This window comes from Chiloscyllium plagiosum, unplaced genomic scaffold (genome assembly GCF_037043375.1).
Source record: "Chiloscyllium plagiosum isolate Xiang-an unplaced genomic scaffold, Cpla_swu_hap1 HiC_scaffold_2, whole genome shotgun sequence".
Classification (NCBI taxonomy): domain Eukaryota; kingdom Metazoa; phylum Chordata; class Chondrichthyes; order Orectolobiformes; family Hemiscylliidae; genus Chiloscyllium; species Chiloscyllium plagiosum.
Window position 1 is genome coordinate 83,348,077 of NW_028270140.1, and position 26,936 is coordinate 83,375,012.

At 38.3% G+C, this 26,936-nt stretch overlaps 1 protein-coding gene across 6 annotated transcripts in view; it reads right to left on the bottom strand.

Moving 5' to 3' along the window:
* Window positions 1-231: 231 nt before the first annotated feature.
* Window positions 232-26,936, bottom strand: part of sncaip (synuclein, alpha interacting protein) — a 121,479-nt gene continuing 94,774 nt past the window's right edge. For 5 of the 6 annotated variants that reach the window (XM_087998186.1, XM_087998175.1, XM_087998197.1 and 2 more), the window contains exons 5-10: window positions 21,478-21,657; window positions 18,476-18,589; window positions 13,754-13,879; window positions 12,700-12,869; window positions 9,521-9,610; window positions 233-4,201 (exon numbers count right to left, since the gene is read on the bottom strand). In XM_087998186.1, the coding sequence (XP_087854312.1) occupies window positions 3,118-4,201; window positions 9,521-9,610; window positions 12,700-12,869; window positions 13,754-13,879; window positions 18,476-18,589; window positions 21,478-21,657 (1,764 nt within the window). In that variant the 3' untranslated portion in view covers window positions 233-3,117. Of the gene's footprint in view, window positions 4,202-9,520; window positions 9,611-12,699; window positions 12,870-13,753; window positions 13,880-18,475; window positions 18,590-21,477; window positions 21,658-26,936 lie in introns of all 6 variants that reach the window. The other variant, XM_087998203.1, reaches the window with a different exon arrangement.

Below are 26,936 nucleotides of genomic sequence, written 5' to 3' on the forward strand. Positions count from 1 at the left end.
TACCGTTTGAAGACGCAGAGGAACAAAACACATTGTAGAGGTAAAAGAGTGGTGGGAAGAGAAAAGAGTGCAAGAAAAGAGGAAGAAGAGTGAAAAGGGAATGTATTGGAGGGGAGAGAAAGTGGGAGGGAAGAGAGTGGGGAGAAAAGAGAGAGTAGGAGTAAAGAGAGGGTGGGAGGGAGGAGAGAGTGGGTGAAAGACAGTGCTGAGAGGAACAGAGTGCGTGGGGAGAGAGGGGGGGGGGAAAGACAGTGAGGGGGATGCAGTGAGATGCAAAGGGAGAAGGGGGGAGGGAACGTGGAGGAAAGAATGCGCAGAGAGTGGAAGAGATTGTGGTGCAGAAGAGATTGCAGGGATATCCTGTTTAGCCTTTCTAATAATCCATTTGCATCACTCGCTGGGCTAGCATTTGTCCATCACTAGTTGTACTGGAGAAAGTGGAAGGAAGCTCCCTTCTTGAACTGCTACAGTCCACATAGTTTGGATACACCTACAATGCTGATAGCAAGGGCCTGCCAATGCCACCAAAGGAACAATGATGTATTTCCAAGTCAGGATTGTGAGTGGCCCAACGGGAACTTGCAGGTGGTGGTGTTCCCAGGTATCTGTTGCCCTGTTCTTTTAGGTGCAAATAGCTGTAGGCTTGGAAGGTAATGTCTAAGGATCTTTGGTGAATTTCTGCAGTGCATCTTGTAGGTGGTACATATTGCTGCTATTAAGCATCAGTGGAGGAGGGAGTGGATGTGGTGCAAATCAAGCAGGCTGTTTTGTCCTAGATGGTGTCAAGCTTCTTGAGTGTTGTTGGAGCCACACTATCTAGGTAAGTAGGAAGTCAAGAAGTAAGTTTCTCACTGCAGTATTTCTAGCTTCAGACCTGTTGTTGAAGCCACTGCATTTATATGGCTCGTCCAGTTCAGTTTCTGGTCATTTGTAATCCCCTAAGACAACCCTTTCATCCCAGAAATCAGCCTGCCAAATCTATTTTGAACAGTGTTCAATACCAATATATATTTTTTAAACATAGGGACCAAAGATGTACACAGTACCAGATGTGGTCTCACCAATACCCTGTGCAGTTATAACAAGATTTCCCTGTTAACTCCAAGTCCCTAGCAATAAATACCAAATTCCTTTTGTCCCCCTACTTACTTATGTATCATTGCCAAATTTGGATCATTCCATTCTGTCCCCTCCTTCAAGTCATTAATATAGATAGTAAATAATTGGGGACTTAGTGATTCTTGTGGCACTCCACGAGTTAGGTCTTTCCAACCTGAAGATGACCCATTGATCCAGACTCTGTCTTCTGCATGTTACCAATCCTCAATCCATTTGAATACATCATGCCCAATAGCCTTTTATATAGCACCTTATATAGCGCCTTCTGAAAATCCAAATGCACAACATCTACTGGTTTTCCTGTATTTACTCTGCTTATTATATCCTCAAAGAGCTCTTAAAAATTGTCAAAAGTGATTTCCCTTTCACAAAACAATGTTGACTCTGCTTGAATACATTAAGCTGTTCTCAATGCCCTACTATTTCTTCCTTAATAATGGAATCTAACATTTTCCAAACAACAGCTTCCTTCCACCCGACCCTCACTATCTTGTGGGTTAGATGATTCGATGCTGTTTCAAGTGAAATGCCATAATATACAGACTGGGATAGTTTTGCTGTTGGTTAGAGCAAAGATAGAAATAAGAGCATTGTTGAGGAATCCAATAGTGGCAGAAGATTGTTGCAAATGACAGGTTAAATTTCTACACCAAGTTGTAAGCGTTCTGTGAGTTTTCTTTTTGTTGTCAGATAGTGAAGGAATGTAGGTGGCTAGTAAGGGGAATGATGAAGTAGGCATCTATAGAATTGTCATAGACTGAAACCATTGGTTAAGTGAGGCTACAATATATGGCAAGGTCAATGGGGCATACCAAAGATATGGGTCGAGAAGAGTTTAACTGAAGATTTAAATTGAAAGTTGGGGAGGGTGGTAAATTCACATGAGAAGGGGATCAGAAGAAGCTTGCGGAAACTGGGTTGTGTTGCAAGACAACTAAGCCCAATTAATGATTGGAACATATTTTAAAAATAGGAATAAATTTGTGCTCTTTAATTTGAGGATGTTGCTGTCGGGGAAATGGCAAACACTTCCACTTTATCCATTTATCGACATCATCATTTATTCTTGCTTGAAGTTCAAGATTAATTTTACACGAAAACATCTTAAACCCTACTGAGGTGGAACTGTTCTTTTTCAGTACAAATTAGTTTCAAAAATAAGCAATTCTGCTCTACTGACCTATGTCAAAGGAATTTGACTTTACTGAAGGTACCTATATCTTTAGAAAATAAGTCTGTTCATAATCAAAGTATTGGCGTAGGGGCAGCAGAATGTCAGGGATATTCAAATATAGATCTAGAAATACAAACAAACTATTTCCTAAACTACTTCTCTAGTTCTTCCTCAAAAGCTATATTTTCTGAATTCCTCAAAGATTGAGGCATTGACTTGTTGATCCAGGGTGCAATTGGACTCAATAATGTTTATCAGAATCACCATGGCAGGCAGATGAAGGACAAAAATTCAGTTTCTCATCACAATTGCTATTCAGTAGCTAGATGACAGTTAGCTTTAATGTCCCATTTTAACTTGAAGGCATGCAATCTTTACCCTTATATGTAAAGAATGCTGACTTGGCCAAGGTACTAATGACTTGAAAGTAATAAAGAAAATGGGCACAAAGGAGTAAGAAAAGCACTATAGATTTTCTAATGCATCTAATTTTAAATGTGGCAATTGATTTAAAATGGACCATCAATCGTATAATAATTCATCTTCCACTCCTCTACATCATTTATATAAAATACCTGAATATTTATAATGCAGAAACAATCACAGCATGTTTGCAAGTGCTTTAAAAACTGTTATCTATATCATCTTAGTTTACATTAGGATCTTTTAAAAAACATGAAGAAAGAATGGTCAAAATATTTTAGAATTTATTCAGGTAGGTTTCTTCTATACAAATGTACATATAATAAAATTTGGTACTATTTTGAATTTTTGAAATGTTAGTTTAGATTGTTAATAAGTTCCAAAAAGACTAAAACAGTTGATTATTTGGCAGATTTTAACACACTCACTATCTTGGCATTAACTTTTGAGGAAGTTACACAACTTGCTTTTGAGCCTCCAGATCTCCTTCCTGTGGAATTCAGTGGTAAATTAGGTGTGGGTGTCATGTCTAAATGGGTAGCTTGTGAGTTATTGTTGTTCTGGTTACTGTTTATAGATTCCACTGGTGAGCAAAACTGTCCAACATATTTGTTCAATGGTTCACCCATTTCTAGACTAGGTGGCGACCTTGGTAATGTTCCTTCACTTTCTGTGCCCTTCCTGTTATCTAATTCAGAAACTGTCTGTTCAATTTCCACAACAGGCTCCTCAAAAGTCACTCTAAGCTTTAAATTCTGAGAAGTTCTACTCTTTGAAGATGGTGACTTAAGAGCACTTTTAGGACTGTTTGTAGTTTTTTGTGTGGTAGTGTTGTCAGCACAAGGCAGAACTGATTCCTCAACAGACTGGGTCCTGACTGGACTTCTTATTTGATGCTGAGAGTCAGGTACTTTATCATTGCTTTCAGCAATACAAGAATTACTATGTTCCTCTGATGAACCAGAGGCTTTAAGGGAAAAAGGAAACATTCTCCCTACTGCTGAGGCATGCTTTTTAATCATGAAGTGGACTTTTGCAGTGCATTCCTCTTTTTCAACAATGGGCTCTGGTCGTGGTTTTTCAGCTCTTTTAATGGGAGAGTTCTTCTGATCTTCACTGATATAGGAGTCAGTGTCTGACTCACTAGAGGATCTCTGAGAATATCTCAGTCTGGTCAATTTCAGTTCCCTTTTGTTTCTCAGGACTTTCCTTGCAGATCCTGTCACAACACTTGCCTCCTGCTGATCTTGAAATTCCAAAGAAAGTTTTTCCTGTGTGCACACATTTCCAGAAATCTCTTCCCCCAAGAGCTGACGTAGAATTTTGTCGGATTCTTCACCTTTCTGTTTCAGTACTGTTTTTTTGGTAACCTTTGGTTTTGTTTCATCGTTGTGAGTAGTTAAACTCCCGTTTGTAGTTAAGCCTGGCATCCTTTGATCACAGGATGAATGAGTTTTCTTAATGTTTTCGGATGGTACAGAGGAACTGGTTGATGTAGAAAATAAACAAAAACATAACACAATATATATAAGCATGAATTAATGATGAGTTATTTGTACTATAATGTCCAAAAATGTTTTAAACTGCTATGTTGAACCAAGATTAACGTAATTTCATTTTTAAAATGCTAAAGACTTTTTAAAAAATGTCAGCACAATTAGAAACACCTGCCACAACCTATTTCTCACAGATATTCACAAGTTGAAACAGTTTTAATGCTATTTTCCACCTGCTTAGTTGGTGATTTTTAGGACAATTCCTGGGCAACCTACAAAATGAAGTGGATATCAGGATTAGTCTTGGTGAGGTAATATTAGAACAGCAACAGTGTTTATTACGGAGAATCCATTGCTCTATATAGTCCCAGTCTCCCATCCAAACAATAACAAATGGTTTACTTTTTCACTTTATTCATGTCCCCCAACTCCCTTGGTTATAGAGTATAATTGTTTCACCATTCAAAACTGCATAACGTTATTTGTACAGATGTAGCAAAAAAAGCACAATAGTTGGAAAGTTGCATAAAAGTCCCAGTCTCATTAATCTGGCTAAGCAATTTCATTTAAAACACAGCACTTTGTCTCTTCAAGTACAGGTCAATTTCTTTAAGCTATCCTTGGATTTATGTTTCCCAATAGTATTAGTTCCTTACATGGCAAGGAACAGTTCAAACTGAAAGGGCTTCTGAAAATGTAACCATTTTAAAAAAGTAGATATGGTCTAAGAGACCGATATACAACTGAGAATAACAATTTCTATATGGTTAGAAGATGCAGGATTATAAAAAGAAATGTGAAGCTAATGAAAGAAAGTTGATTGCTGATGAAGCATGCCTTACAGTTAGATATTAATGTGGCTGAGTCCAAAGGTAGCTCTCCATTTACATGGAAATTGGTTTATTAAGTTTTTTGCTTGGATGTAATGTCAATGCATTACAGCTGGGGTACACCACATCATTAATTTGTTCTACTGAAAATGAATGTGTCATTGTACAACTCTTATTGATAAAAGAGTCAATGGTCCAAATAGGCAAACTGGAGGTTTATAAAAAGTGCCTTTTGAAAAACTTCAGCTGGGTTTTGACTGATTGGATATTTATCCTGGAGCATTCAAAGGAGTTTTGCCTCAGAAATATTTTCACCAGTGGTCCTCTTTGGAAATAGGAAAAGTTTATTTTGCATATTAAAATTAATTCCACGGTACCACAGCCTTTTAATGGCAGCCATCATTTTCACTGAAACCTGAGCTCGCATAGAGTCTACAGCACTGCATTGCAGGCATCAGATTCATCCAAATAGGACACGTTGATTTTTTTCGCCCCCCCCCCCCCCCCCCCCGCTGCCTCAAGGAGATCAGTAAGTCCAACATAAACAGGCAATCAAACTTACGATTTTCCCAATTCATGTGGCAAAGCTATATGCTGCAGTAATCACTTACGGAAAAGAGCCCATACATACCATTTGCAATTCTAAAATTAATTAGTACATACATGATATGAAAATCTCACTTACGCAAAAATTGGGAACTTACACCTTAAAATCAATTTTGTTATTTTTTTTCTGCATTTAGATGTCAATAGTGACTGAGCAGCAAGGTGCAAAGGTTGTGTATTCAAGCATCAATTGAGAGTTGAGTATGTCATTTATCATTGACAGTTCACAGCAATAGTGAGGGAATGCTGCCCAGCTACAGTTCTCAAGATGAGGCATTTAATCATGGTATCTGTTAAGTGATCATGAAATATTCTATGGCATGAGTGGAATTCTCTTGGTATCTCAGCCACCCAACAAGGCTAACATAGAATAGCAAGTTTATGTACAAATTGGCTATGACATTTTGCTATGCTTTAAAAGTACTTAACTATTTGCAAACTGCTTTGGGAGATACTGAGATTATGAAAAATTATGGAATCATGGAATTATGGAATCTGAAAATTCTCAACACCACTTTTCTACCTTTTCCTTATGTGGTGATTGGAACCAGGTTTATCTTGTTGACTTTGAAATCATGGATTGGAGTTGTCAACTTCAGCCAATCAGGAACCCCTGGCTGACCAATACAAACAGGGGATTAAATATAAATGATGGTTCCCCTCACTGTTTTGATCACTGCCCTTTTTTTTTTAAAAAAAGCAAAAAAAATAGAAAAAAAAAAGGAGTGTACCATGGGTTCTGGGGATAAAATAAGCACTACCGCACTTAGGTGGTAGTGTGGGGGTTAAAATGAAAAAAAAAATAAATAATATAAAATAATAAAAAAAAACAAACAGGGGACTCAGTCCTCTGTTGCAGGACTGACTCCGAGCTGGCTGGCCAGAGCCAGTGTACAGTGCACATGTAGATAAAGGGTGACTTTGTGATGGGATACCGACCTTTATGCAGATATTTCACATTATAAGCTTTGAATCCCTTTCTGATTAAAAATCTGTCGAAGCTGGCCTCAAGTATACGTAATGACCCACCCTCAATAACTATCTGTAGTTAAGAACTTCTCAGATTCACTACCGTATAAGAGAAGAAACACCTCTTCGTCTCTTGTAAATAGATGACCAAAATAGAAACTGCTGGAAAGCCCTACACGTCTGGCAGCATTTGTGGAGAGAAATCTGAACTAACGTTTCAGGTCGAGTGCCCCTTCCTCCGAACAGCTCTGAGGAAGGGTCACTCGATTCAAAACAATAACTATTTATTTCTCTTGACAGATGCTGCCAGACCTGCTGTGCTTTTCCAGCAATTTCTATTTTTGTCTCTGATTTACAGCATCTAAAGTTCTTTTGGATTTTCTTAAATAGATGACCCCTTACTCTGAGATTATGCCCTCTGGTCCTAGACTTTCCCACAACAGGAATTAACATATTGACATCTAGCTGTCAAGCTACTTAAGAATTTTGTACGCTTCAATAAAATCGCCTCTGATTCTTCTAAATTCCAATGCGTAGAAGCCCAATCTTCTGGATCTCTCCTTAAAAGACAATTCTTCCCTGTCCGGTATCAGCCAGTACTGTATATCTTTCCTTAGTCAACAGGCTTAAAAACTGTTTGCAGAATTCCATCTGTAGTCTGACTAGTGCCTTGTAAAGTTTTAGCAAAACCTACTTACATATATACCTCATTCCTTTTGAAATAAAGGCAAACACCCCATTTGCCTTCCCTATCACATCACTGCACTTGGATACCAGCTTTTTGTGATTCATGCATGATGTCTCCCTATTCTCTCTGCTTACTGCAGTCTATTTGCATTTAAATTATATTCAGCTCCTCTATTCTTCCTGCCAAATGGATAACCTCAAATCTTTCCACATTACAGTCCATCTACCAAATTTTTGCTTAATCTGTCTATATCCCTCAGCAGACTCTATGTCATCTTTAGCACCTGCCTTTCCACCTATTTTTATGTTATCTGCAAATTTGGCTACAGTACATTTACTTTACTCAATCAAATAATTAATAAATATTGTGATCCCAGCACTGATCCCTATGGCACACCACTAATCATGGGGTGCCATCGTATATGCTTCCCTTAACCAACTCTCTGTCTTTTATCAGTTAGCTGATCCTTTATCCATGCTAATATATTACCCCCAACACTTGAACTCTATAATTGCAAGGATAAATGCCCTGATTCTATCTATAAATGCTGGGTCAAATTAAAATTGTTAAAGAGAGAGAAAAATGTGGAGCAGTATTGAACAAAGAGTAAAATCAGGAGAAACAAGACAGGGAATGAAAATAGGAAAGAAAACTATCTGAATCATTTAATTTGCAAAGATGAGTAAAGGGCTTCAATACTGGACAAACAGAAGGATATTAAGCCAGTGTTATCTACTATTATTGATATCAAATTACACCTTCTGGAAAATGGCTGAATACGGATATCAGGCAAGAAGATGTTTCGGCTTAATTTTGATTTCTTTCCACCCTTCATCCACCACATCACACCATTCATCGATAAATAGTCTATCAATATTGATGGGTTGATAATGCAGTGACAGGATAAATGCTGGAGTGGCAGGCACCAACTGAAACACCATTAAATTTGCACATACAAAGCCTGCAATATCTCTTATTATTGCTGGTAAACACTCCTTAAATGCCTGTGAACAGAGAGGCCATGAAGGACTTGGAAAAAAATATTACATTATATGGTGAGGGGAGTTTGGCTGGGTGGGTTAGAAATGTGAGAGTGTTTGAGAAGTGAAAAGGGTCACCAAAATATGTATTTTTCAAATCCCTTGTCTACCCCTTTGGATTCAGGGCTCCTTCCTTACTTATTAGCAGTGTGAATTTTCAGGTAATTGCCTCTCCTTTCATGTTCAGCTATCTCTTAACATTTCCTTTCAGGCATTGCAAATGCTCCTTCAGAAAACTCAAGTTGAGTTGAAAAATCTCTTACAGCTCTTCAAAAACTTATAAAATGTTTGTAATTTTATTGTGAATTCCTTTTAAAAAACAGCCAAAGTAATAAATTTCACTTGTACACAATTTTGACAAAGTCTGTGTTCCCAATATCATTTTAAATCTACACTTGAAATTACGGTGAGATTATGGAAGACTGGGAACAAAAAGCATACTTCCTTTGAATTTATTTAAGATCTGTAATGTCTTTGATGTATCAACAGAATAAAGTTTTGGCTTTGGTTAGTAAAACCACATGAAAAATTAAAGGAATAAAACAAAACACACAATAAACATTCAACAGGTCAGGCAGCATCTGCAAACATGAGTGAGCAACCCAAATAGATCTTCCCCTCCTACTCCACTAAATATGACAAATAATCTACAATTAACAGATTACAGATACTTTATTACAGAACTATAACCTGTACTTCCTTTAGTTCTTCTAAGCCGAGTGATGTGTGAAATTTTACAGGATAACAACTACAGGGTGACAGTCTGATCATAAAGTCAAGCTTCTGCCATTTGAAAATGATTAGATGAAATGAATAACCTTGCTCCTGGGTTGACTTTAATAAGTTTGGAAAAATTACAATGGAACCAGGAATTTATCCTTTTGTACCTGAAGGGACAAATCCAAATTTACACCTACTGCAGAACCTAAGATTTAACATCAACCAATTTGGATGAGCAGGTTGGTGTGATGTTGTTCACTATCTATAAATTCATAGGTATCAAGATATTTGACTTTAAGTACCGTGCGAGATTCAGTTGAATTTGAATTAGTAAATCTGTTGTTAAATTTGCTTATGTTGCAGTATTTAAATATTCAGGACCTTTTGAAAAACACAAACCTTTGATGAAAAAAAAAGTGAAATAGCAATCTTTTGCATGAACATATATTTGGTACCTAGCAGATTGGGATTCATCTCCTTCTGTCATCTGGTCTTGTCGGAAATGCTGAAGTTGGGTTTGCAAGCTGATCTGCTTTGCTGTTTGTCTATGAAGTCAGACAGACATATAAACACATAGGATTGTGTCTTTGCTATTTAATTACACTTAATTATTTGAATAAAGAATTATGTTTATAGTGAACAATGTACAAGTAATGCAAGATCTTTGCATTACAATCAACACTGAACTGCATTTTAAAAGTTTATATTCCCAGATGCATTTCTGGCCCACTCTGCTGAGTTGTTAAACAAGTATCTGGAAGTTCAGTAAAAGCGGCAAACATGCTCACATCAAGCACTGTAATGCTCAGCATTTTCGATATATGGTCTACCACATACAAATGTATGTATGTTGGCAATCATATAAGTAGGGCCGGCAATGAAGAGGAATACACTCAAAAGTGAAATATAATGAAATGACTGCTTCCTACAGGAACTAAAGTGATGAAGCTGAGTGAAAACCTCTGGAGGACATCTCTGCTTTCAAAATCACTTGACAATATTAGAATTCCTACAGTGTGGAAACAGGCCCTTTGGCCCAACAAGTCCACATCAACCCTCCTAGGAGAAAGTGAGGACAGCAGATGCTGGAGATCAGAGCTTAAAAATGTGTTGCTGGAAAAGCGCAGCAGGTCAGGCAGCATCAAAGGAGAAGAATCGATGTTTCGGGCATAAGCCCTTCTTCAGGAATCCTCTACATCAACCCTCCACAGAGTAACCCACCCAGATCCATTCCCCTACCCTATATTTACTCCTGCACATCCCTGACCACTATGGCGATTGAGCATGGCCAATTCACCTAACCTGCACATCTTTGTAATTAAGGGAGGAAACCCATACAGACACAGGGAGAATGTGCAAACTCCACACATACAGTTGCCTGAGGCTGGAATCGAACCCAGGTCCCTAGTGCTGTGAGGCAGTAGTGCTAACCACTGAGCCATCATGCTGCCAACATTGGTAATATTCAAGTCAAGCAATATTCCCATTAAAATATTGACACCTGAAAATGTGTTAACTAACCTACAATGCAATGTTAAGATACTGCATAATTTAAAAAAAAACTAAGTGCTGGAGAAACTCAGTAGGTCTTCCAACATCTGTTGAGAAACAAATAAAGTTAACATTTCAAGTATGATACGATTATTTTTCAGAACTGAAAGGAGTAGAAAATGATCATTTTTATGCTGTTGAAAAGGGGGAGGAGGTGTATATGTGACAAATGATGAAGGAGCCTAAAGCAAGAGACAAAGGGGATGTTAACTGAGGTGAAGGAATGAAATAGATGCAAAATAAGTGCTAATGTTGAGTGCGAATAGTCAAAATTAGGTTGGCTTTGCTAAGAGCAACCCCATGCTAAACTTTTTTTTGATGGAGCAAGATTGTAATCAAATAGAAGACAGTGTTCATGATATAAAGTAGTTGAACTTAATGCTGAGTCCCAAAGGCTACAAAGTGCCTCCATGGAAAATGAACCGCTGTTGGTCCAGCTTGCATTCACTGGAACACTGCAGCAGGCCTAGGACATAAATGTTAGCATGAGAGCAAGATATTTTATCCAAATGTCAAGTGACTAGAAGATTGGTTCCATTCTTATGGACACAACAGAGGCATCCCACAATATCATCACCCAGTCTGTGTTTACTTCATTGAAGTGGAGGAATCTGCATGGTGAGCTGCAAACTAGATCAAAGAAAATACAAGTAAATCACTGCTTCACTAGAAGGTATGTCTGGAACATTGAACAGTAAGGATGGGGTCATTAAAAAGGCAAGGGTCACATATACTGCAAGTTATTGCATGGGAAGGTACTATGGAAGTTGTGTAAGAAAGTGTTAGGAATGGTGGTGTAGTAGACCAGAGTGTCACAGAGGAAACGGTCTCTGTGAAATGCCAATAAAGGAAGAGAGAGGAAGATGTGTTTGGTGGTTGCATTCTGCTAGAGGTGACAGTAATGAGGGAGGATAATCCTTTGAATGCAGAGGCTAGTAGGATAGAATGTGAAAACAGGGAAAACCCTGCCATTGTTCTGAAGGAAAAGTAAGGGTGAGAGCAGACACGCATGAAATAGATTGAACATAACTGAGGGCCCTATTGTCACAGGTGGAGGGGTTGGATGAACTTTAGTTGAGGAAATAGGAGGACATGTTGGAGGCAGCCTACAGAAAATGCAACAGAGATGGAGAAACTGGGATAATGCATTGGAGTCCTTACAAGGAGCATTGTTTCAGGAAGTGTAGTCAAGGGAACTGAAGGTATCAGTAGGTTTGCAATGGATATTAGGTCACAGCATATCTCCAGAAAAGGAAGCATGAAATCAAGAAAGGGAGGGGAGGGGAGGGGAAGACACCTGCTGAGTTTCCTCAGGACTTTGGTTTTATTTCAGATCTCCAGTATTTGTAGTACCTTGTTTTTATTTCAGAGCAAGTTGTATATGGAAGCTAAATTAAAATATAAAACTAAACATCGAGGGCTGCTGTTCGAATGACAAATTTTACCATGTAACTCATGAACAAAGGGACGCTACATTTACAATGATAGATACAAACTTAATGTTATCCACCCACCAGTTAGCATGGAACAACAGAGATGCTGATCAAAACATATACTATAGACAATGTTTTACTTATGTCTTGGACAGTTGATTTTACTGATATTTTCTACCAATTAATTTGTTGCTGTGAAATAGAAACAACTAATATATACATTTAAAACTATAATATATTGAATTAAAAGAAACTAAGATGACTATATAGTTCTAAGGCTACCCAAAATCTTAGGTATGGTATCAAAACAGCTGTAAATTCAGAGTAAGCAGAAGTACTGCAGAAGCAGGAAAGCTGAAATAAAAATAGAAAACATAAGGAAAATCAGTTGGCTTTGAGGTTTTTTTTGTTTCTATTCTAAATTGAAGATGCCATTTTCTAATGTTGAACGTATATCCTGCCATAACATTGATCAATTTGATGTGCCACACTTTTATTTGTCTATCTAAATGAAACAGTTTCTATATTTACAAATGCAAAGCAATTAATAAGAATTATTTCAAAGCCTGTTATGTCATTTACTATGCTCCTCAATATTTCAGCAACTTTTAGTTTTCTTCTTTTATCATTTTTACAGCACTGTCACTTACTCTTTTAGTTGTTTTGTTAACTTCACCACTTGTGATGCTAGAGACATACAGGTTTCCACAACTACTAGGTAGCGTGAACAAGTGGTATGTCCATGTCGTTCTGCACTCTGGGAAGGTTTCTCTCCGTCTTGATTCTGTATTGTCACATTTGCTCCATATTCGACTAAAGTCTAAGGAAACATACTTAAGCATAAATGAAAAGTAGAATAAACAATCCTACTTAGAATACTAACAGTCATTTAAGCACTATCAGGAATAAACATTCTGAAGTATGACAGAAAAAAATGAGAAAGATATATTTAAAAATTATTTTAAATTATTAAATTTATTCATTTTAACACATCAAATATATTTGAGAAATCACAGTTAAAAATGTAGATAAACAGACTAAATGTGATTTTCAAATTTCGGACTCTGTTCATTTCTTGTCCTTTATAATTTTGATACTAATTACATAACCACAAAAATACTAATTATAAAACTAGTGGTATACCTGGAGATCATGTCTTTTGATAGTGCATTGAACTCTCACATACTGTGTTAATTAGATCTCTCTGTCAGTTTGTTCAATTTGAGCACTGGAGTGTAAGTTTTAAATCTAGGTGGATAATAGGTGTTCTCTGTGCTGAGTACATCTATTGGTCCATCTGTCATTGCTGTCATGAGGCCCGAGCCATTTGGAAGCACAGGTCTCATTTACATGCCACTGGTGAATTCAGACAGTTTGCTGCAGTTAATCAATTGTGGGAAGGCAGGAAAACATACAGCTCCCATGCAGAGTGAGAACCGAGGGTGAGCATTCCTCCTGATTACACAAAAACAAAACATTTCATGCAGGGCATTTACAACTGGCCGAAAGAGTAAACTTTTATGTCATTAATCTGGGTGATTGAAATCCAAGATCTGAAGGTGGAATGACTGCATTCAAATTTACTGCAACAGCTATTTACATTCTAATTGGAAGCTACATGTAAACAAAATAACAGATGGAAAATGTGTGCATCTTACTCAAAGTCTTTGAAAGCTATTTTTATTATAGATCAGTGATCCATACCTGAAGGCAACTCAGGTGACCATGTTGGGTAGCAACATGAGCTGCAGTGTTTCCATACTGATCAACTTCATCCAAAGATATTCCTTGTTCCTGCATATATTGTAGAAGCCACAGGAGAACTTTTTCCTAGGAAAATATGTCCATTTTAGCAATTTTGGAATACAATGTACAAGTGCCAATAACCACAACACCACAATCTCTTCTGAAGAATGCCAAATATTTCAATATTTAAAATGGCACACTTCCACACAGGCAAATGTGAATCAACGCATATCGAATGGCTTAATTTTCAAAATAAAAAAAGCATTAATACATTAAGCTGGTATAAAATGCAAGTTAAATTGCATTGCAAAGCCACCACAAGAGCATAAAAACCAAGTATTGGGCAGCTTTGTCTGTTAATAATTGAGGATTTCATTAATCATACTTGAAATGTTTGTGTTATATGATCTTTTTTAGAAAAAAAACTATTCATCTCTAACATAAGGAAGACATTAACAAGTTGCTTCATTGCAAATAGGTCGCATTTTGGTTCATGAAGTGTGCATGTAATTCCAGTTTGCTGCAAACTAAAACAGAACCAATAACCTGAAGTAACAAAGTTAATTTTCATAAATAGTGAAAAAGGAAGGTAATGAGGGAATGGAGAGTCAACTGAAGTTTGGAGAGGGATAGGTTAATAGTTCATTAACATTACAGTTCAGTGTAAAATAAGACGCTGCTTTGAGCAAGTTGAGGTTATCATAGAATGTAGGTCAAAAGGCTAACCAGTAGAGCTTTGAAGTTAAATAAGGAGGTTCTCAAAAATTCCAAATAAGAACTATAACAGCATTGGGACTGAGATAATAACAAAACAATAGGAGGATGGAAATTGACAATATTCATATATTTGAGTGATAGTTTTGACCTGCTCAAAGATAAGCTGCAAAACTTCACAGTAGCATGGTGTTTCAGAGGTTAGCACTGGTGCCTTACAGTGCCAGGGACCTGGGTTTGATTCCAGCTTCAGGCAACTGTCTGTGTGGAATTTGCACATTCTCCCCTTGTCTGTGTGGGTTTCCTCCGGGTGCTCCGGTTTCCTTCCACAGTCCAAAGATGTGCAGGTTAGGTGGATTGGTCATGCTCAATCGCCCTAAGTGTCCAGGGATATGCAGGTTAGGGACATTAGTCAGGGGAAATATAAAGTGATAGGGCAGGGGAATGGGTCTGGTGGGATACACTTTGGAGGGTCAGTGTGGATGTATTGGGCCTAAGGGCCTGTTCACACACTGAAGGGATTGTAAAAACCAGAAAGAAAAGGTGCAAGCATCATTACTGATGGGTGATGAATTACATTTGATAAGCATGCATTGTTGTGCTGCCTGTTCACTTAAAGTGATTGTAGCATGCAAACAGTGCAAAGCAAAATGCTGAATTACCATATGCCAGCAGGGAGCAAAGGTTGTATGATGCTACAAGACCTAAAGCTTGTCTGTATCACTTAAAGGAAGAGATGAATTTTGACTGGAACAGGTGTTGGATATTACTGAAAAAGAAATCTTCTCTGTAACCTTTAGCATCCCCTCCATTCCAGTTGCTTATTTTCTGTGTAGCCACTGCTCATTTTCATTGTCATGGTGTCGTCTAAGGGGGATTAAAACTAATGCATCCATGTCTGACAATAAATGTCTGACAATAAATGACTTATAAAACAACCTTTAAAATGTGTCACACCAAAATGTTAGTAATTCTGGAAGTCACCAAACATTTTTGCAATCCCAATTAGAGACAGCAGAAATTAATCAGCAACTAATCGGAATATAGTTGATGATGAAAAAAATAAAGTAGTTGATGATCCCTTTGGATAGTATTGCTACTGGTGGAAACTATTCCTACTGTAGAATGTGTATTCAGCTCTGCATGGCTGAGTAAAGGCATATATCGCATGGTAGTGCCCCTGCCCTGGACCAGTAAGGCCCACCTGCTCCAGAGATTTGTAATAACATTTCTGAACTGGTTAATGAGAAAAGTAAGTTGATTTTAAAAAATGTTTTAACCTCAAAAGTGCCATCAGTGGAGTCAAATTAATATTACATACTGATTAAGATCATGATCTGCTAATTCTGCATACTTCTGGTCAATAATCTGCTTTCCTTTATTGGTCAGAGTATTGAGTACAGGAGTTGGAAGGTCATGTTGCAGCTGTACAGGATATTGGTTAGGCCACTGTTGGAATATTGCATGCAATTCTATCTCCTTCCTGTCAGAAGGATGTTGTGAAACTTGAAAGGGTTTGAGAAAGGATTCACAAGGATGATGCCAGGGTTGAAGGATTTGAGATATAGGGAGAGGTTGAATAGGTTGGGGCTGTTTTCCCTGGAGCATCAGAGACTGAGGGGTGACCTTATTGAGGTTTATAAAATCATGAGGGGCATGTACAGGGTAAATAGATAAGGTCTAGAGGGCATAGGTTTAAGGTGAGAGGGGAAAGATATAAAAGAGACCTAAGGGGCAACTTTTTCACACAGAGGGTGGTGCATGGTGGAGGCTAGTACAATTGCAACGTTTAAAAGGCATCTGGGTGTGTATATGAATAAGAAGGGTTTGGAGGGATATGGGCTGGGTACTGGAAGGTGGAACTAGATTGGATTGGGATATCTGATCGGCATGGTCAAGTTGGACTGAAAGGTCTGTTTCGTGCTGTACATCTCTATGACTCTATGACATGCACCAAGGCTTTGACCAAAATGGAGTCTGGTCAGCCATCACCGAAAGTGAACTGAATGCCACAGAAGTAAAACAGCCCTCAAAAGGGCTGTGAAACCTGATGTGATAGCATAGGATCTCATAGCCAAGAAAATCATGATATGGACAAAGCCTTGTTTGAAAAGCAGTTGCTTGTGAGCTTCCATTGTGATCTATCCTGCATCCCTGATTATTTGTAATATTTTTGAACAATTCTGAGCTACCATCACTAGAAATACTATTGAATTTTCTCAGGAATCCAAAACATTGGAGTTTTGTAGGGATGAAGAAGAGCATTATAACTCATCTGAAAAACCTAATGGAATCACGCCTTATTATAAAACAATGCAAGTTTGAATAGTAAACATGAACCAGATATTTTATTACTAAACAGAAGATTTTGGCTCACAATTCGCTACCAACATTCTTGTAATGCAAAACTATTAGCAACAAAAGTAATCAATAACTCAAGTGAATTGTATGAAAACTTGATTGTAAATTCTAATGATTTATTTTAATGCTTTAAAGTTTCTTTAATTTGAAAATTGAAGAATAGCCATGAAAGACTATTGCAAAGGGTTCAGAAAGAATGCTTTTTCATCTTCAAACTAAAGCATGAACTGTTTTAATAGAATTTAAAGTGCTTGCTTTGGAGTAAAGATAAAAGAGACATGATGTAAATCTTTGGCTAATGAGGACTTATGCAGATTACTCCATTCAAACTGCATTGTACTTACATAATATATTCAGTTTTGTTACGCATGAGAAACCAAAATATAATTCTCACCAAAATACAGCAACCACCATGCTGATTAATTCTGAAAAGGATTCATGGTTAAAATATTAATTGCATGTTAAAATATATATAGTCATTCAATTGCATGGAACATGAGTATTGCTGGAAAGAAAACAATCCTGGATGCATGAAGAATTATGCTGTTAATCAACTGAAGACTTGGTTGGGCTCGCTGCAGGATGCATTTGCATGTACAGTAAGCATGAGCTGATCCTATTGACCCCAGCAAACAATTTCATTAGTGCAGGTACATGTAACATAGTTAAATTGGAGATGAATTTTCCAACAGTAAAGAACAAGGCCTCAAATTTTCTTATATTTCTGCAGGACATGTTGACAAACCAGGTTTCAACTTTAGCTTTGAAGATTTATTTGATGCTGTTCACCTCTCTGGGGAGTTTAAACACTGAAGAGTCACTCTAGTAATTTCTATGATTTATGCAAAGGATCATGCTCAAAAGGTCAAATTGCCTTCAATTTCACAACTGTTTGACATTGCAAGCTTTACCAAAAACTCTATTTTACCTATTGAGTCATACAGCTTGGAAACAGATCCTTCGGTCCACCAGTCCATGCCAACCATGTTTCCAAACTAAATTAGTCCCAACTGCCTGTACTTAGCCCTTTTCATAAACCCATCCAAATATCTTTTAAACATTATAATTAACCAACATCCATCACTTTCTCTGGCAGTTCATTTCACACACAAACCACTCTCTGTATAAAAATACTGTCCCTCATGTATTTTTTAAATTTTCCTCTTCCCACTTTAAAAATATGCCTTCTAGTTTGAACTCCCGCACCATAGGGAAAAGACTTTAACTATGACCTGAATGATTTTGTAAAGCTCATTAAGGTCACCCCTCAAGCTTGTACACTCCAGTGAAAAAAGTCCCAGCCTTTCCAATTTATTTTTTATCTCAAACCCTCCATTCCTGGCAACATCCTGGTAAATCTTTTCAAACCCTCTCCAGTTTAATAATATCTTCCTATAACAGGGCGACCAGAACTGCACACATCCTTATGGCATAAGCACATAAACAACTTTTGACACTGCAGGTTAAACAAGGAGCATGAACATAACAGTTGAGATAACTATACATTCATGTTAAATTTATAGGATCCAGATAGGATAGTAAGATTGGTATTAAATCATAAATGTGAATGATGGCATATTATTTCCTCTACAGGTTTTGGCTTACCTGTCCATAGCATGCAGCATAATGTATAAGTGCAGGGTAACCATCTGAAGGGCTCAACTCAGCAATGGCTTCGGTTTCACTCATCAGCCAGCGCAGACATTCAAGCTGCCCTTCCTGAGTTCATACAATTGAGATAAATTGTCATTGCATTTAAGCATACTGCAGTTACATAAAAATACTGTATATTTAAACACATGGGGTATTGCTCCAACATCAAATGCTCCATAGTATAATGTATTTTAAACTTTCCTTGACATTCGTGGTATATTTATGGCCTTGAAGGTTTCATGTTAGTTAACTGGAAAATTTCATCAAGGAATAGAAGGACACCTGGTTTTCTTCACTATACACAGACACAGAAGTGGATTTTTGGAGTACCTTTTTTTTAAAAGCAAGGAATTAATTGATGTGCTTAGAATTTTCACCACTGAGGAAATACAAATCAGATATCCTTAAAAGTGATATTCAATACACATAATGCAGACAGAAATAAAACTGAAATTAAAACTCTGAAATACTTAAAGGAAGCAAGAGTGAGAAGGCTCAGAGCATTTTGAGCAGTTGCCAAGTAACATGACAAATAACATAAGTAACAGCGAGCAACATGCCAGATGCTGGCCTGGAATTAAACCCACTTAATAAACCAAATGCAGTGTTTAAAAGACAGAAGAATTTGGAATATGAGCCATGAGAACAAATGGACTTGAAGATCCACTTCCAAATCTCTTGTTCTATCCATTCTGAAATTGGCAACTGGAAACACAGTCCTACATCTTTCTTCTCATTACCAAGCCTTTAACATTCAGAACTAAATGAGATAGAAGAGAAAAGTTCCAAAACACAACCAGCTGAAACTACATTTTAAGGAATAATCTGCATTTTTGATCCCTTCATTATTGATGTTAAATCTTGCTTAGATAATGGAGGTGGCAAGGCAATTTTGTCTAACTCACTTAATCTGCTCTTAGGGGGCGGTCTTTCTCTGAAATTCCATACAAAGCATCATTAATAAACTCATCCTCAGTTGAGGTCAAAGCATTAAATGTTTTCAAGGAGTTAGACATTGTTCTTAGGGTTAAAAGGATAAAGGACATGGAGAGAAAGCGGGGACAGGATACTGAGCTGGATGATTAACCATGATCATATTGAATGGTGGAATAGGTTTGATGGGTTGAATAGCAGATTTTTTGCTCCTATTTTTCTGTGCTTTTATGCAATGTGTACAGTTTTGCTGTCCTTATTTAATAAAGGATATAACCCCTTTTAAAGCAGGTTGGACGATTACTCGACTCATTCCTGGACTGACCATCTTATGAACAAAGGTTGAATGGGTTGGGCCTATTCCCATTGATGTTCAGAAGAATGAGAGGCAATCTTAATTAAACAGACAAAATCTTGATGGGGCTTGATAGGATGAGTATGGAATAGGTGTTTTGCTAAAACCAATTAGACCACAGTTGGAATACTTTGAACAATTTTCTGCTCCTTATCCAAGGAAAGACATACTGGAATTAGAAATAGTCCAGAGAAGATCCACTAAGCTGATACAAAATAGTGCTTCCATACCTGATGGAAAGTTGAATAGGTTGGGCCTGTACTCATTAGAATATAGAAAAATGAAAGGTGACCTTATTGAAACATGACTTGACAGAATAGATGGGGAAAGATTGCTTCCCCTTGTGGAAGAATCTAGAACCAGAGGCCTTAATATCAGAATAAGACATGTTGCACATGAGAGATGAGGAGGAATTTGTTCTCTCAGAGGGTACTGAATCGAGAAATTCTTTACTGTACATGGGTTTTGAGGCTGGGTCATTAAGTATATTCAAGGTTGAGATAGATTTTTGATAGACAAAGAAGTCCAAGCTTACAGATGTTCGAAAGGAAAGTGGTGTTGAGACTACAATAAGATCAGTCACGATTAGACAGATGCTTGAAAGGCTGAATGACTTACACTAAATTCTATGTTCCTATGAGAGGTTTCAGTTACAAGGATATATTGGATTAGCTGGAACTGTTCACCTTCGAGAAGGTTGAAAGGAGATTTAATCAAAGTGTTCAAAAATTTGAGGAGTCTGGGAAGAGTAGATTGAAAGAAACTTCCCATTCGTGGAACTGTCTAGAAAGACGAATCACCAATTTATGGTGTCTGGCAAAAGAATCAACAGAATGTTGAGGAATAGCCTTTTTTTTCTCAATGAGGTATTCGGATCTAGAACAAACTGCCCAATAGCATGATGGCGATTTCAAAGGACGTTTGATAAGTGCCTAAAAGAACACAAAATGCAGGACGAGAGGTAAAGTGAGGGTGAGTTGAACTAGCTGAACTGCAGAGAGCAAGCATGGACATAAACAACCAAATAACCTCCTTCTATGCCAAGATCATTTAATATTTTAATAAGGAGCCGAAAATGGTGGGTGATAATTCGCAGATATTTCCTTTCCTCTATTCTTGGGATGCAGGAGATTGGCATTCATAGCCAATCCCGAGTTGGCCTTGAGAAGGTGGTGCTGAGCAAATCTCTTTAGCTCAGCACATTGCATCCACCAATTGGTTGCAATTGTTCCTGATGTCCTTCTAGTTTGCAGCAGCAATATGGATCTTGCTTTAATATTCAGAGCTACTTTTGGCTTAGTCTACACATCTAGTTTGCACAGTCATTTTAAATCCTTGCTATTGACCCAACTGAATGATCTAAATTGACATTAAAATGAAGGTCAAGGACCTGCTTGGGTTAGATCCAAAGTGTTATAGCTTTGTGTATACAGCTTAAATGCAGTTCAAATAACTCAATCTGTACTGAATTGGACTCAATCTCAATGTGCTACTTTGGTTCAGACAGTGACAAAGTTTACATTTTGCTCTATTATAAAGAAAATCAAACTTACTTGACACTGTGAAGATGAGGAAAAGATGTTTTACAGTACAGGTTTGCTCCATTTTCCAAATTTCACGTACCTTGTTCACACAGCAAGTATTGATTAATTGTTATGTTACCTACCTTTACTGCCAAGGAAGATGGGGTAAGTTTCTCGTTATTACGCTCTGTCAAGCATTCCTCTGCCATTAAAGTAGTAAGATGTTGTAAACACTCTAGGTGTCCTTGAGAAGCTGCAATGTGCAGCAGATTATTTCCTTTTTCATCATGGATCTTCTCCAGATTGTCAACAGTTAAATGCGGCTAAGTGTTATGTGGGAAACAGAAAGGATGACCAGATGAGAATCTGCTTATAACTTTATACATTTTTCTACTTGTAACTTTCCAGTTAAGCCACATATTTTTGTGCAAAACATCATTCATTTGCAGTTGAGGAATTCATTCAAGCACATGAGACTTCACCAGGAATTAGTCAGCAGTGTTTTTGTATTCAATAGGATAAAATTAAATGCTAAATCATTTCAAGCATATATCAAAGCATAAACAGAAGATGACAGAATTTACTACAAAAAAGCAATAATCTAAATGGGTAAAGTCATAACATATTACAGTAATTCACATAAAGTAATTTAGCATATCAAGTTCTTGCTGTCTGTCTGTTGAGGTTTCCAGTCAGTCCCCTTCTCTTATTTTATGCCTGCAGTCCTGCAAGCTTGTTTCCCTCGAGCACCCATTCAATTCCCTTTTGAAGTCCCTGCTTTGACCATCCTCACAGGAAATGAATTTCAAGCCATTACCACTTTTTACGAAAACTTTAAAATCTGAGTTCTGTGGTCCTTGTGCCATTAGCTAAAAGGAACAGCTTTTTCTTGTCTACTTTATCTGAACTGACCATACTTATCCACACTTTTATCAAATCTCCCCTCAGTCTTCTTTCCTCCAAGAACAACACTAGCTTCTTCAATCTAACCTTGTAGCTGAACTCCCTCATCTCTAGATCATTCTGGTAATTCTCTGCATTCTCTTAAGTCATCTGAACTTCTTCCCAAAATGTAGTGACTAGAATTAATTAATACCTGAGTTGTGGCCCAACTAAGATGTTATAAAGATTCAGTGTAAACTTTTTACAAACTCTCAGTATGTTCCACAAAGTTCAAAATCTACACAGATTTACATTTCCCCCAGTCCCTCAGTTTCTGCATACTATTTAGAACTGTGCCATTTCATATATACCGCCTCTCCCTATCCCTTCTCGTAAAATTCATCAACCTCACACTTGTCTGTATTCTGCTAGTCCATCTCCTGCTCCACCTGACTGATAACAACCCTGCTTTTTACCCATTGTCTAGTTATGCATAAGTGGCAAATTATATTTTATTTTTCATTTCACAGTTTCATAAAAAATCATAATTCCAGCACTGACTAATGGGGAAATCATTGTATTACCCTACAATTGGAAAGATAACCGTTTACCTTGGATTGGTGTTGTCAATTCTTAAACCTTGTTGCACTCACTGAGACATGGTTAGAAGAAGGGTGACAGGGCATCCCAAGCCACCGGGTGTGTATGTGTGTGCGTATGTGTGTGAGGAGGATGTCCAAGAAGGGTATCCAAATGAGGCCATCAGGCTAAAGCGTAGAAATAAAAAAAAGGGTGATTACTGCGATTATAGTACAGGCCTTCCAATAGTCAGAGGGAAAGAGAGGAGCAGATATGCAGGTAAATCTCAGAAAGGTGTGTAAGAAACAACGTTATACTTGTTGGGGATTTCAATCTTTCCAACATTAACTGGATCGTCTTCATGTGAAAGGATCAGATATGGTGGAATTTTTTAAGTGCATCCAGGAGAGCTTTTTGTGCTTGTATGTAGATAGTCCTACCAGAGGTGGGGCAGTGCTAGAGCTATCCCAGCGAATGAAGCCAGTAAAGTGGGTTGAAATTTCAATGGGTGAGCACTTTGAGGATAGTGACCTCAACTCTAAGTTTTAAAGTCATTATGGAAAGGGATAAGGATAGTACAGAAATTAAGTGTCTAAACTGGATAGGCCAATTTCAATATCACTGTAAAGGATCTGGCAAAAATACTGGGAACAGCTACTTGTAGGTAAGTCAACAACTAAAGTAGGAGTCTTTAAAAATATTATAGTTAGAATTCAGGTTCAGTATGTACCTCTAAGAGTGAAAGGTGAGGGAACTCTGGACATCAAAGCATATCAAGTGTTTGATAAAGAAGCAGAAGGAAGCCTATGTTCATGTACAGAGCAATAAAACCAGGGGAGATCAATCCAAAATTGGAGTTTGAATAGTAGTGTAGGACGTTGCTTAAAAAAAGACATTTGGATGGTGAAGAGAGTCTGCAGAATACTATCTACATAGGATCAAGAAAAACCCCAGGACATTTTATAAGTATATTAAGAGTAAGAGGATTTCACCAGGGAATAAGTAGGACCTATTGGAGACCAAAGGTACAACCTGTGTGTGGAGCTAGTTGACATGGGTGAGGTCTTAAATGAATATTTTTCAATTGTATTCAGGGTAGTACAGTTGATGTGGTTTACATGGACTTCAGCAAGTTCTTTAACAAGGTCCAACATGGAAGGCTCGTCCAAAAGGTAAGAGCCCAAGGGATCCAAGGCAAGTTAGCAAACTGAATCCAAAACTGGCTTGCAGATAGGAGACAAACAATGATGGTGGAGGGATATGTTTGTGATTGGAAACCTGTGACCAACGGCGTACCACAGGCATCGGTCCAGAGATTCTGCCTGTCATTTACATTAACGACTTGAATGTGAATGTAAAAGTATAATTAGTAAGCTTGTACATGACTCAAAAAATTGGTGGTGCTGTTGATAGTGAGGAGGATGGCCTCAGGCTACAGTCTGGTATTGATCAGCTGGCAAATTGGACAGTGATGACAGATGAAATTTAATCTTGCTAAGTGTGAGGTTACACATTTTGGAAGGATATACACAATGAATAGCAGATCCCTAGGGAGTACTGAGGAACAAAGGGACCTTGGTGTACAAGTCCATAGATCTCTGAAGGTGTTAGTATAGGTAGATAGGGTGTGAAAAAGGCAGATAGGATGCTTGCCTTCATTAACTAAGGTGTAGAATATAGGAGCAAGGAAGTCTTACTACAACTTTATAAAGCATTTGTTAGACCACAGGTGAAATACTGTGTGCTATTCCGGTTGCCAAACTATTAGAAGGACATAATTGGACTGGGAAAGATGCAGAGGAGATTCAGCAGGATGTTGCCTGGGATGAAACATCTCAGTTAAGAAGAGAGACAAGATAGACTGGATTTGTTTCACTTCGAGGCTGTGAGGCTGGGTGAGATCTGATTGAGATATACAAAATTATGCGACACAAACTAGATTGTGAGAATCTTTCATATGGTAGACACGCCTAAATATCAGAGGGAATAAGTTTAAGATAAGGAGCAAGTGGTTGAGAGGAGATTGGAGAAAAACAATTTCTACCCAGATGGTGGTAGAACTATGGAACGTGTTGTCTGAGTGGGTGGTGGGGACATATACTCTCACAATATTCAAGAAACATCTGAATGAACACATAAAATGACAGGGCACAGTAATCTATGGACCAAATGCAAGGAAATAGAATTAGTGTGTTTCTTGTTAGTTGGTTGGCATTGACATAGTTGACCAAATGTTTCTATGCTGTATGACTCCCTGACTTCACGAAATCCTTCTTTAAAAAAGATTCACACAGAGCACATCCATTACATTCCTTTAAGTAACTTTCTGTAACTTAAAAAATGTAATTATGTTAATCATCAATGATATTTCATAAATCTCTGCTGGCTCTCTTCAATGGAAACAGCCTATGCTTTCCATCTATGTTTTCCCTATGTTTTTCGTCTGCCAATGCCTGAGGTAAACTGACCAGCATGTGATTACCAGAAATCTCCTGCAACCTTTGTTGTCACATTTGTTATTCATCTTAGAGTCATAGAGATGTACAGCATGGAAACAGACCCTTTGGCCCAACTCATCCATGCCGACCAGATATCCTATCCTAATCTAGTCCCATTTGCCAGCACTTGGCCCACATCCTGCTAAACCCTTCCTACTCATATACCCATCCACATGCCTTTTAAATGCTGTAATTGCACCAGTCTCCACCACTTCCTCTGACAGCTCACTCCATATATGCACTACCCACTCTGTGAAAAAGTTGCCCCTTAGGTCCCTTTTATATCTTTCCCCTCTCACCCTAAACCTATGCCCCCTAGTTCTGAACTCCCCCACCCCAGGGAAAAGACCTTGAATATTTATCCTATCCATGCCTCTCATGATTTTATAAACCTCTAATTGGTCACCCCAGCCTGTTCAGCCTCAAATCCTCCAACATCCTTGTAAATCTTTTCTGAACCCTTTCAAGTTTCACAACATCCTTCTGATAGGAAGGAGATCAGAATTGCACGCAATATTCCAAAAGTGGCCGAACCAATGTCCTGTACAGTTGCAACCTGACCTCCCAACTCCTATACTTCTCTGGTACTTCCCCTGTACATACAGAACATTGAAAGATTATGACAAACCCTTCAATTCATGTCCTTCTAATATGCTAGGCTTTTCGAATGATAATAGAAACATAGAAAATAGGTGCAGGGTTAGGTCTTTTGGCCTTTTTAGCCTGCAACATCATTTAATATGATCATAGCTGATCATGCAATTTCAGTAACCCAGGGACTCTATATCCCTGGGACTCTAATCAAGGGACTCTATATCCCTTGATCCCTTTAGCTGTAGGGGGCAGGTCCAGCTCCCTCTTGAAAAGACCTGATGAACTTGCCCCAACAGCTGCCTATGGTAGAGAATTCCACAGTTTGACAACTCTCTCAGTGAAGAAATTCTTTCTCATCTCAGTCTTGAACGGCATATCCCTTATTCTTAGTCTGGTAGACTGCGACCAGGAGAAAGTCAGGACTACAGGTGCTGGGGATCAGATTTGATAAGTGTGGTGCTGGAAAAGATGAAGCTGGGGGGAAGCAAGCTTGGCAGGTGAAAGGAAGATGCATGTGGGGGGGTGGATGATGATAGGTCAGAGTGGAGGATGGAGCAGGTAGGTGGGAAGGAAGATGGACAGGCAGGACAGTTCAAGAGGGTGGTGCCAAGTTGGAGTGTTGGATCTGTGATGAGGTGAGGGGATGGGAGATGAGGAAACTGGTGAAATCAACGTGTGGTTGGAGGGTCCCAAGGCAGAAGATGAGACATCTTCCTCCAGGCGTCGAGTGGCTAGGATTTGGTGTGGAGGCGACCCAGGACTTGCATATCTTTGGCCGAGTGGGAGGGGGAGTTGAAGTGGTGGGCCACAGGGCTGTGGGGTTGTCCCAGAGTTGTTCTCTGAAATATTCCACAAGCTGGCGTCCTGTCTCCCCAGTGTAGAGGAGACCACATCGAGAGCAATGGACACAATAGATGAGGTGTTTGGATGTGCAGAAAAATCTCTGCAGATGTGAAAAGATCCTTTGGTGCCTTGGATGGAGGTGAGAGGGAAGGTGTTGGTGCATGTTTTACACCTCTTGTGGTGGCAAGGGAAGGGGCTGGAAGTGG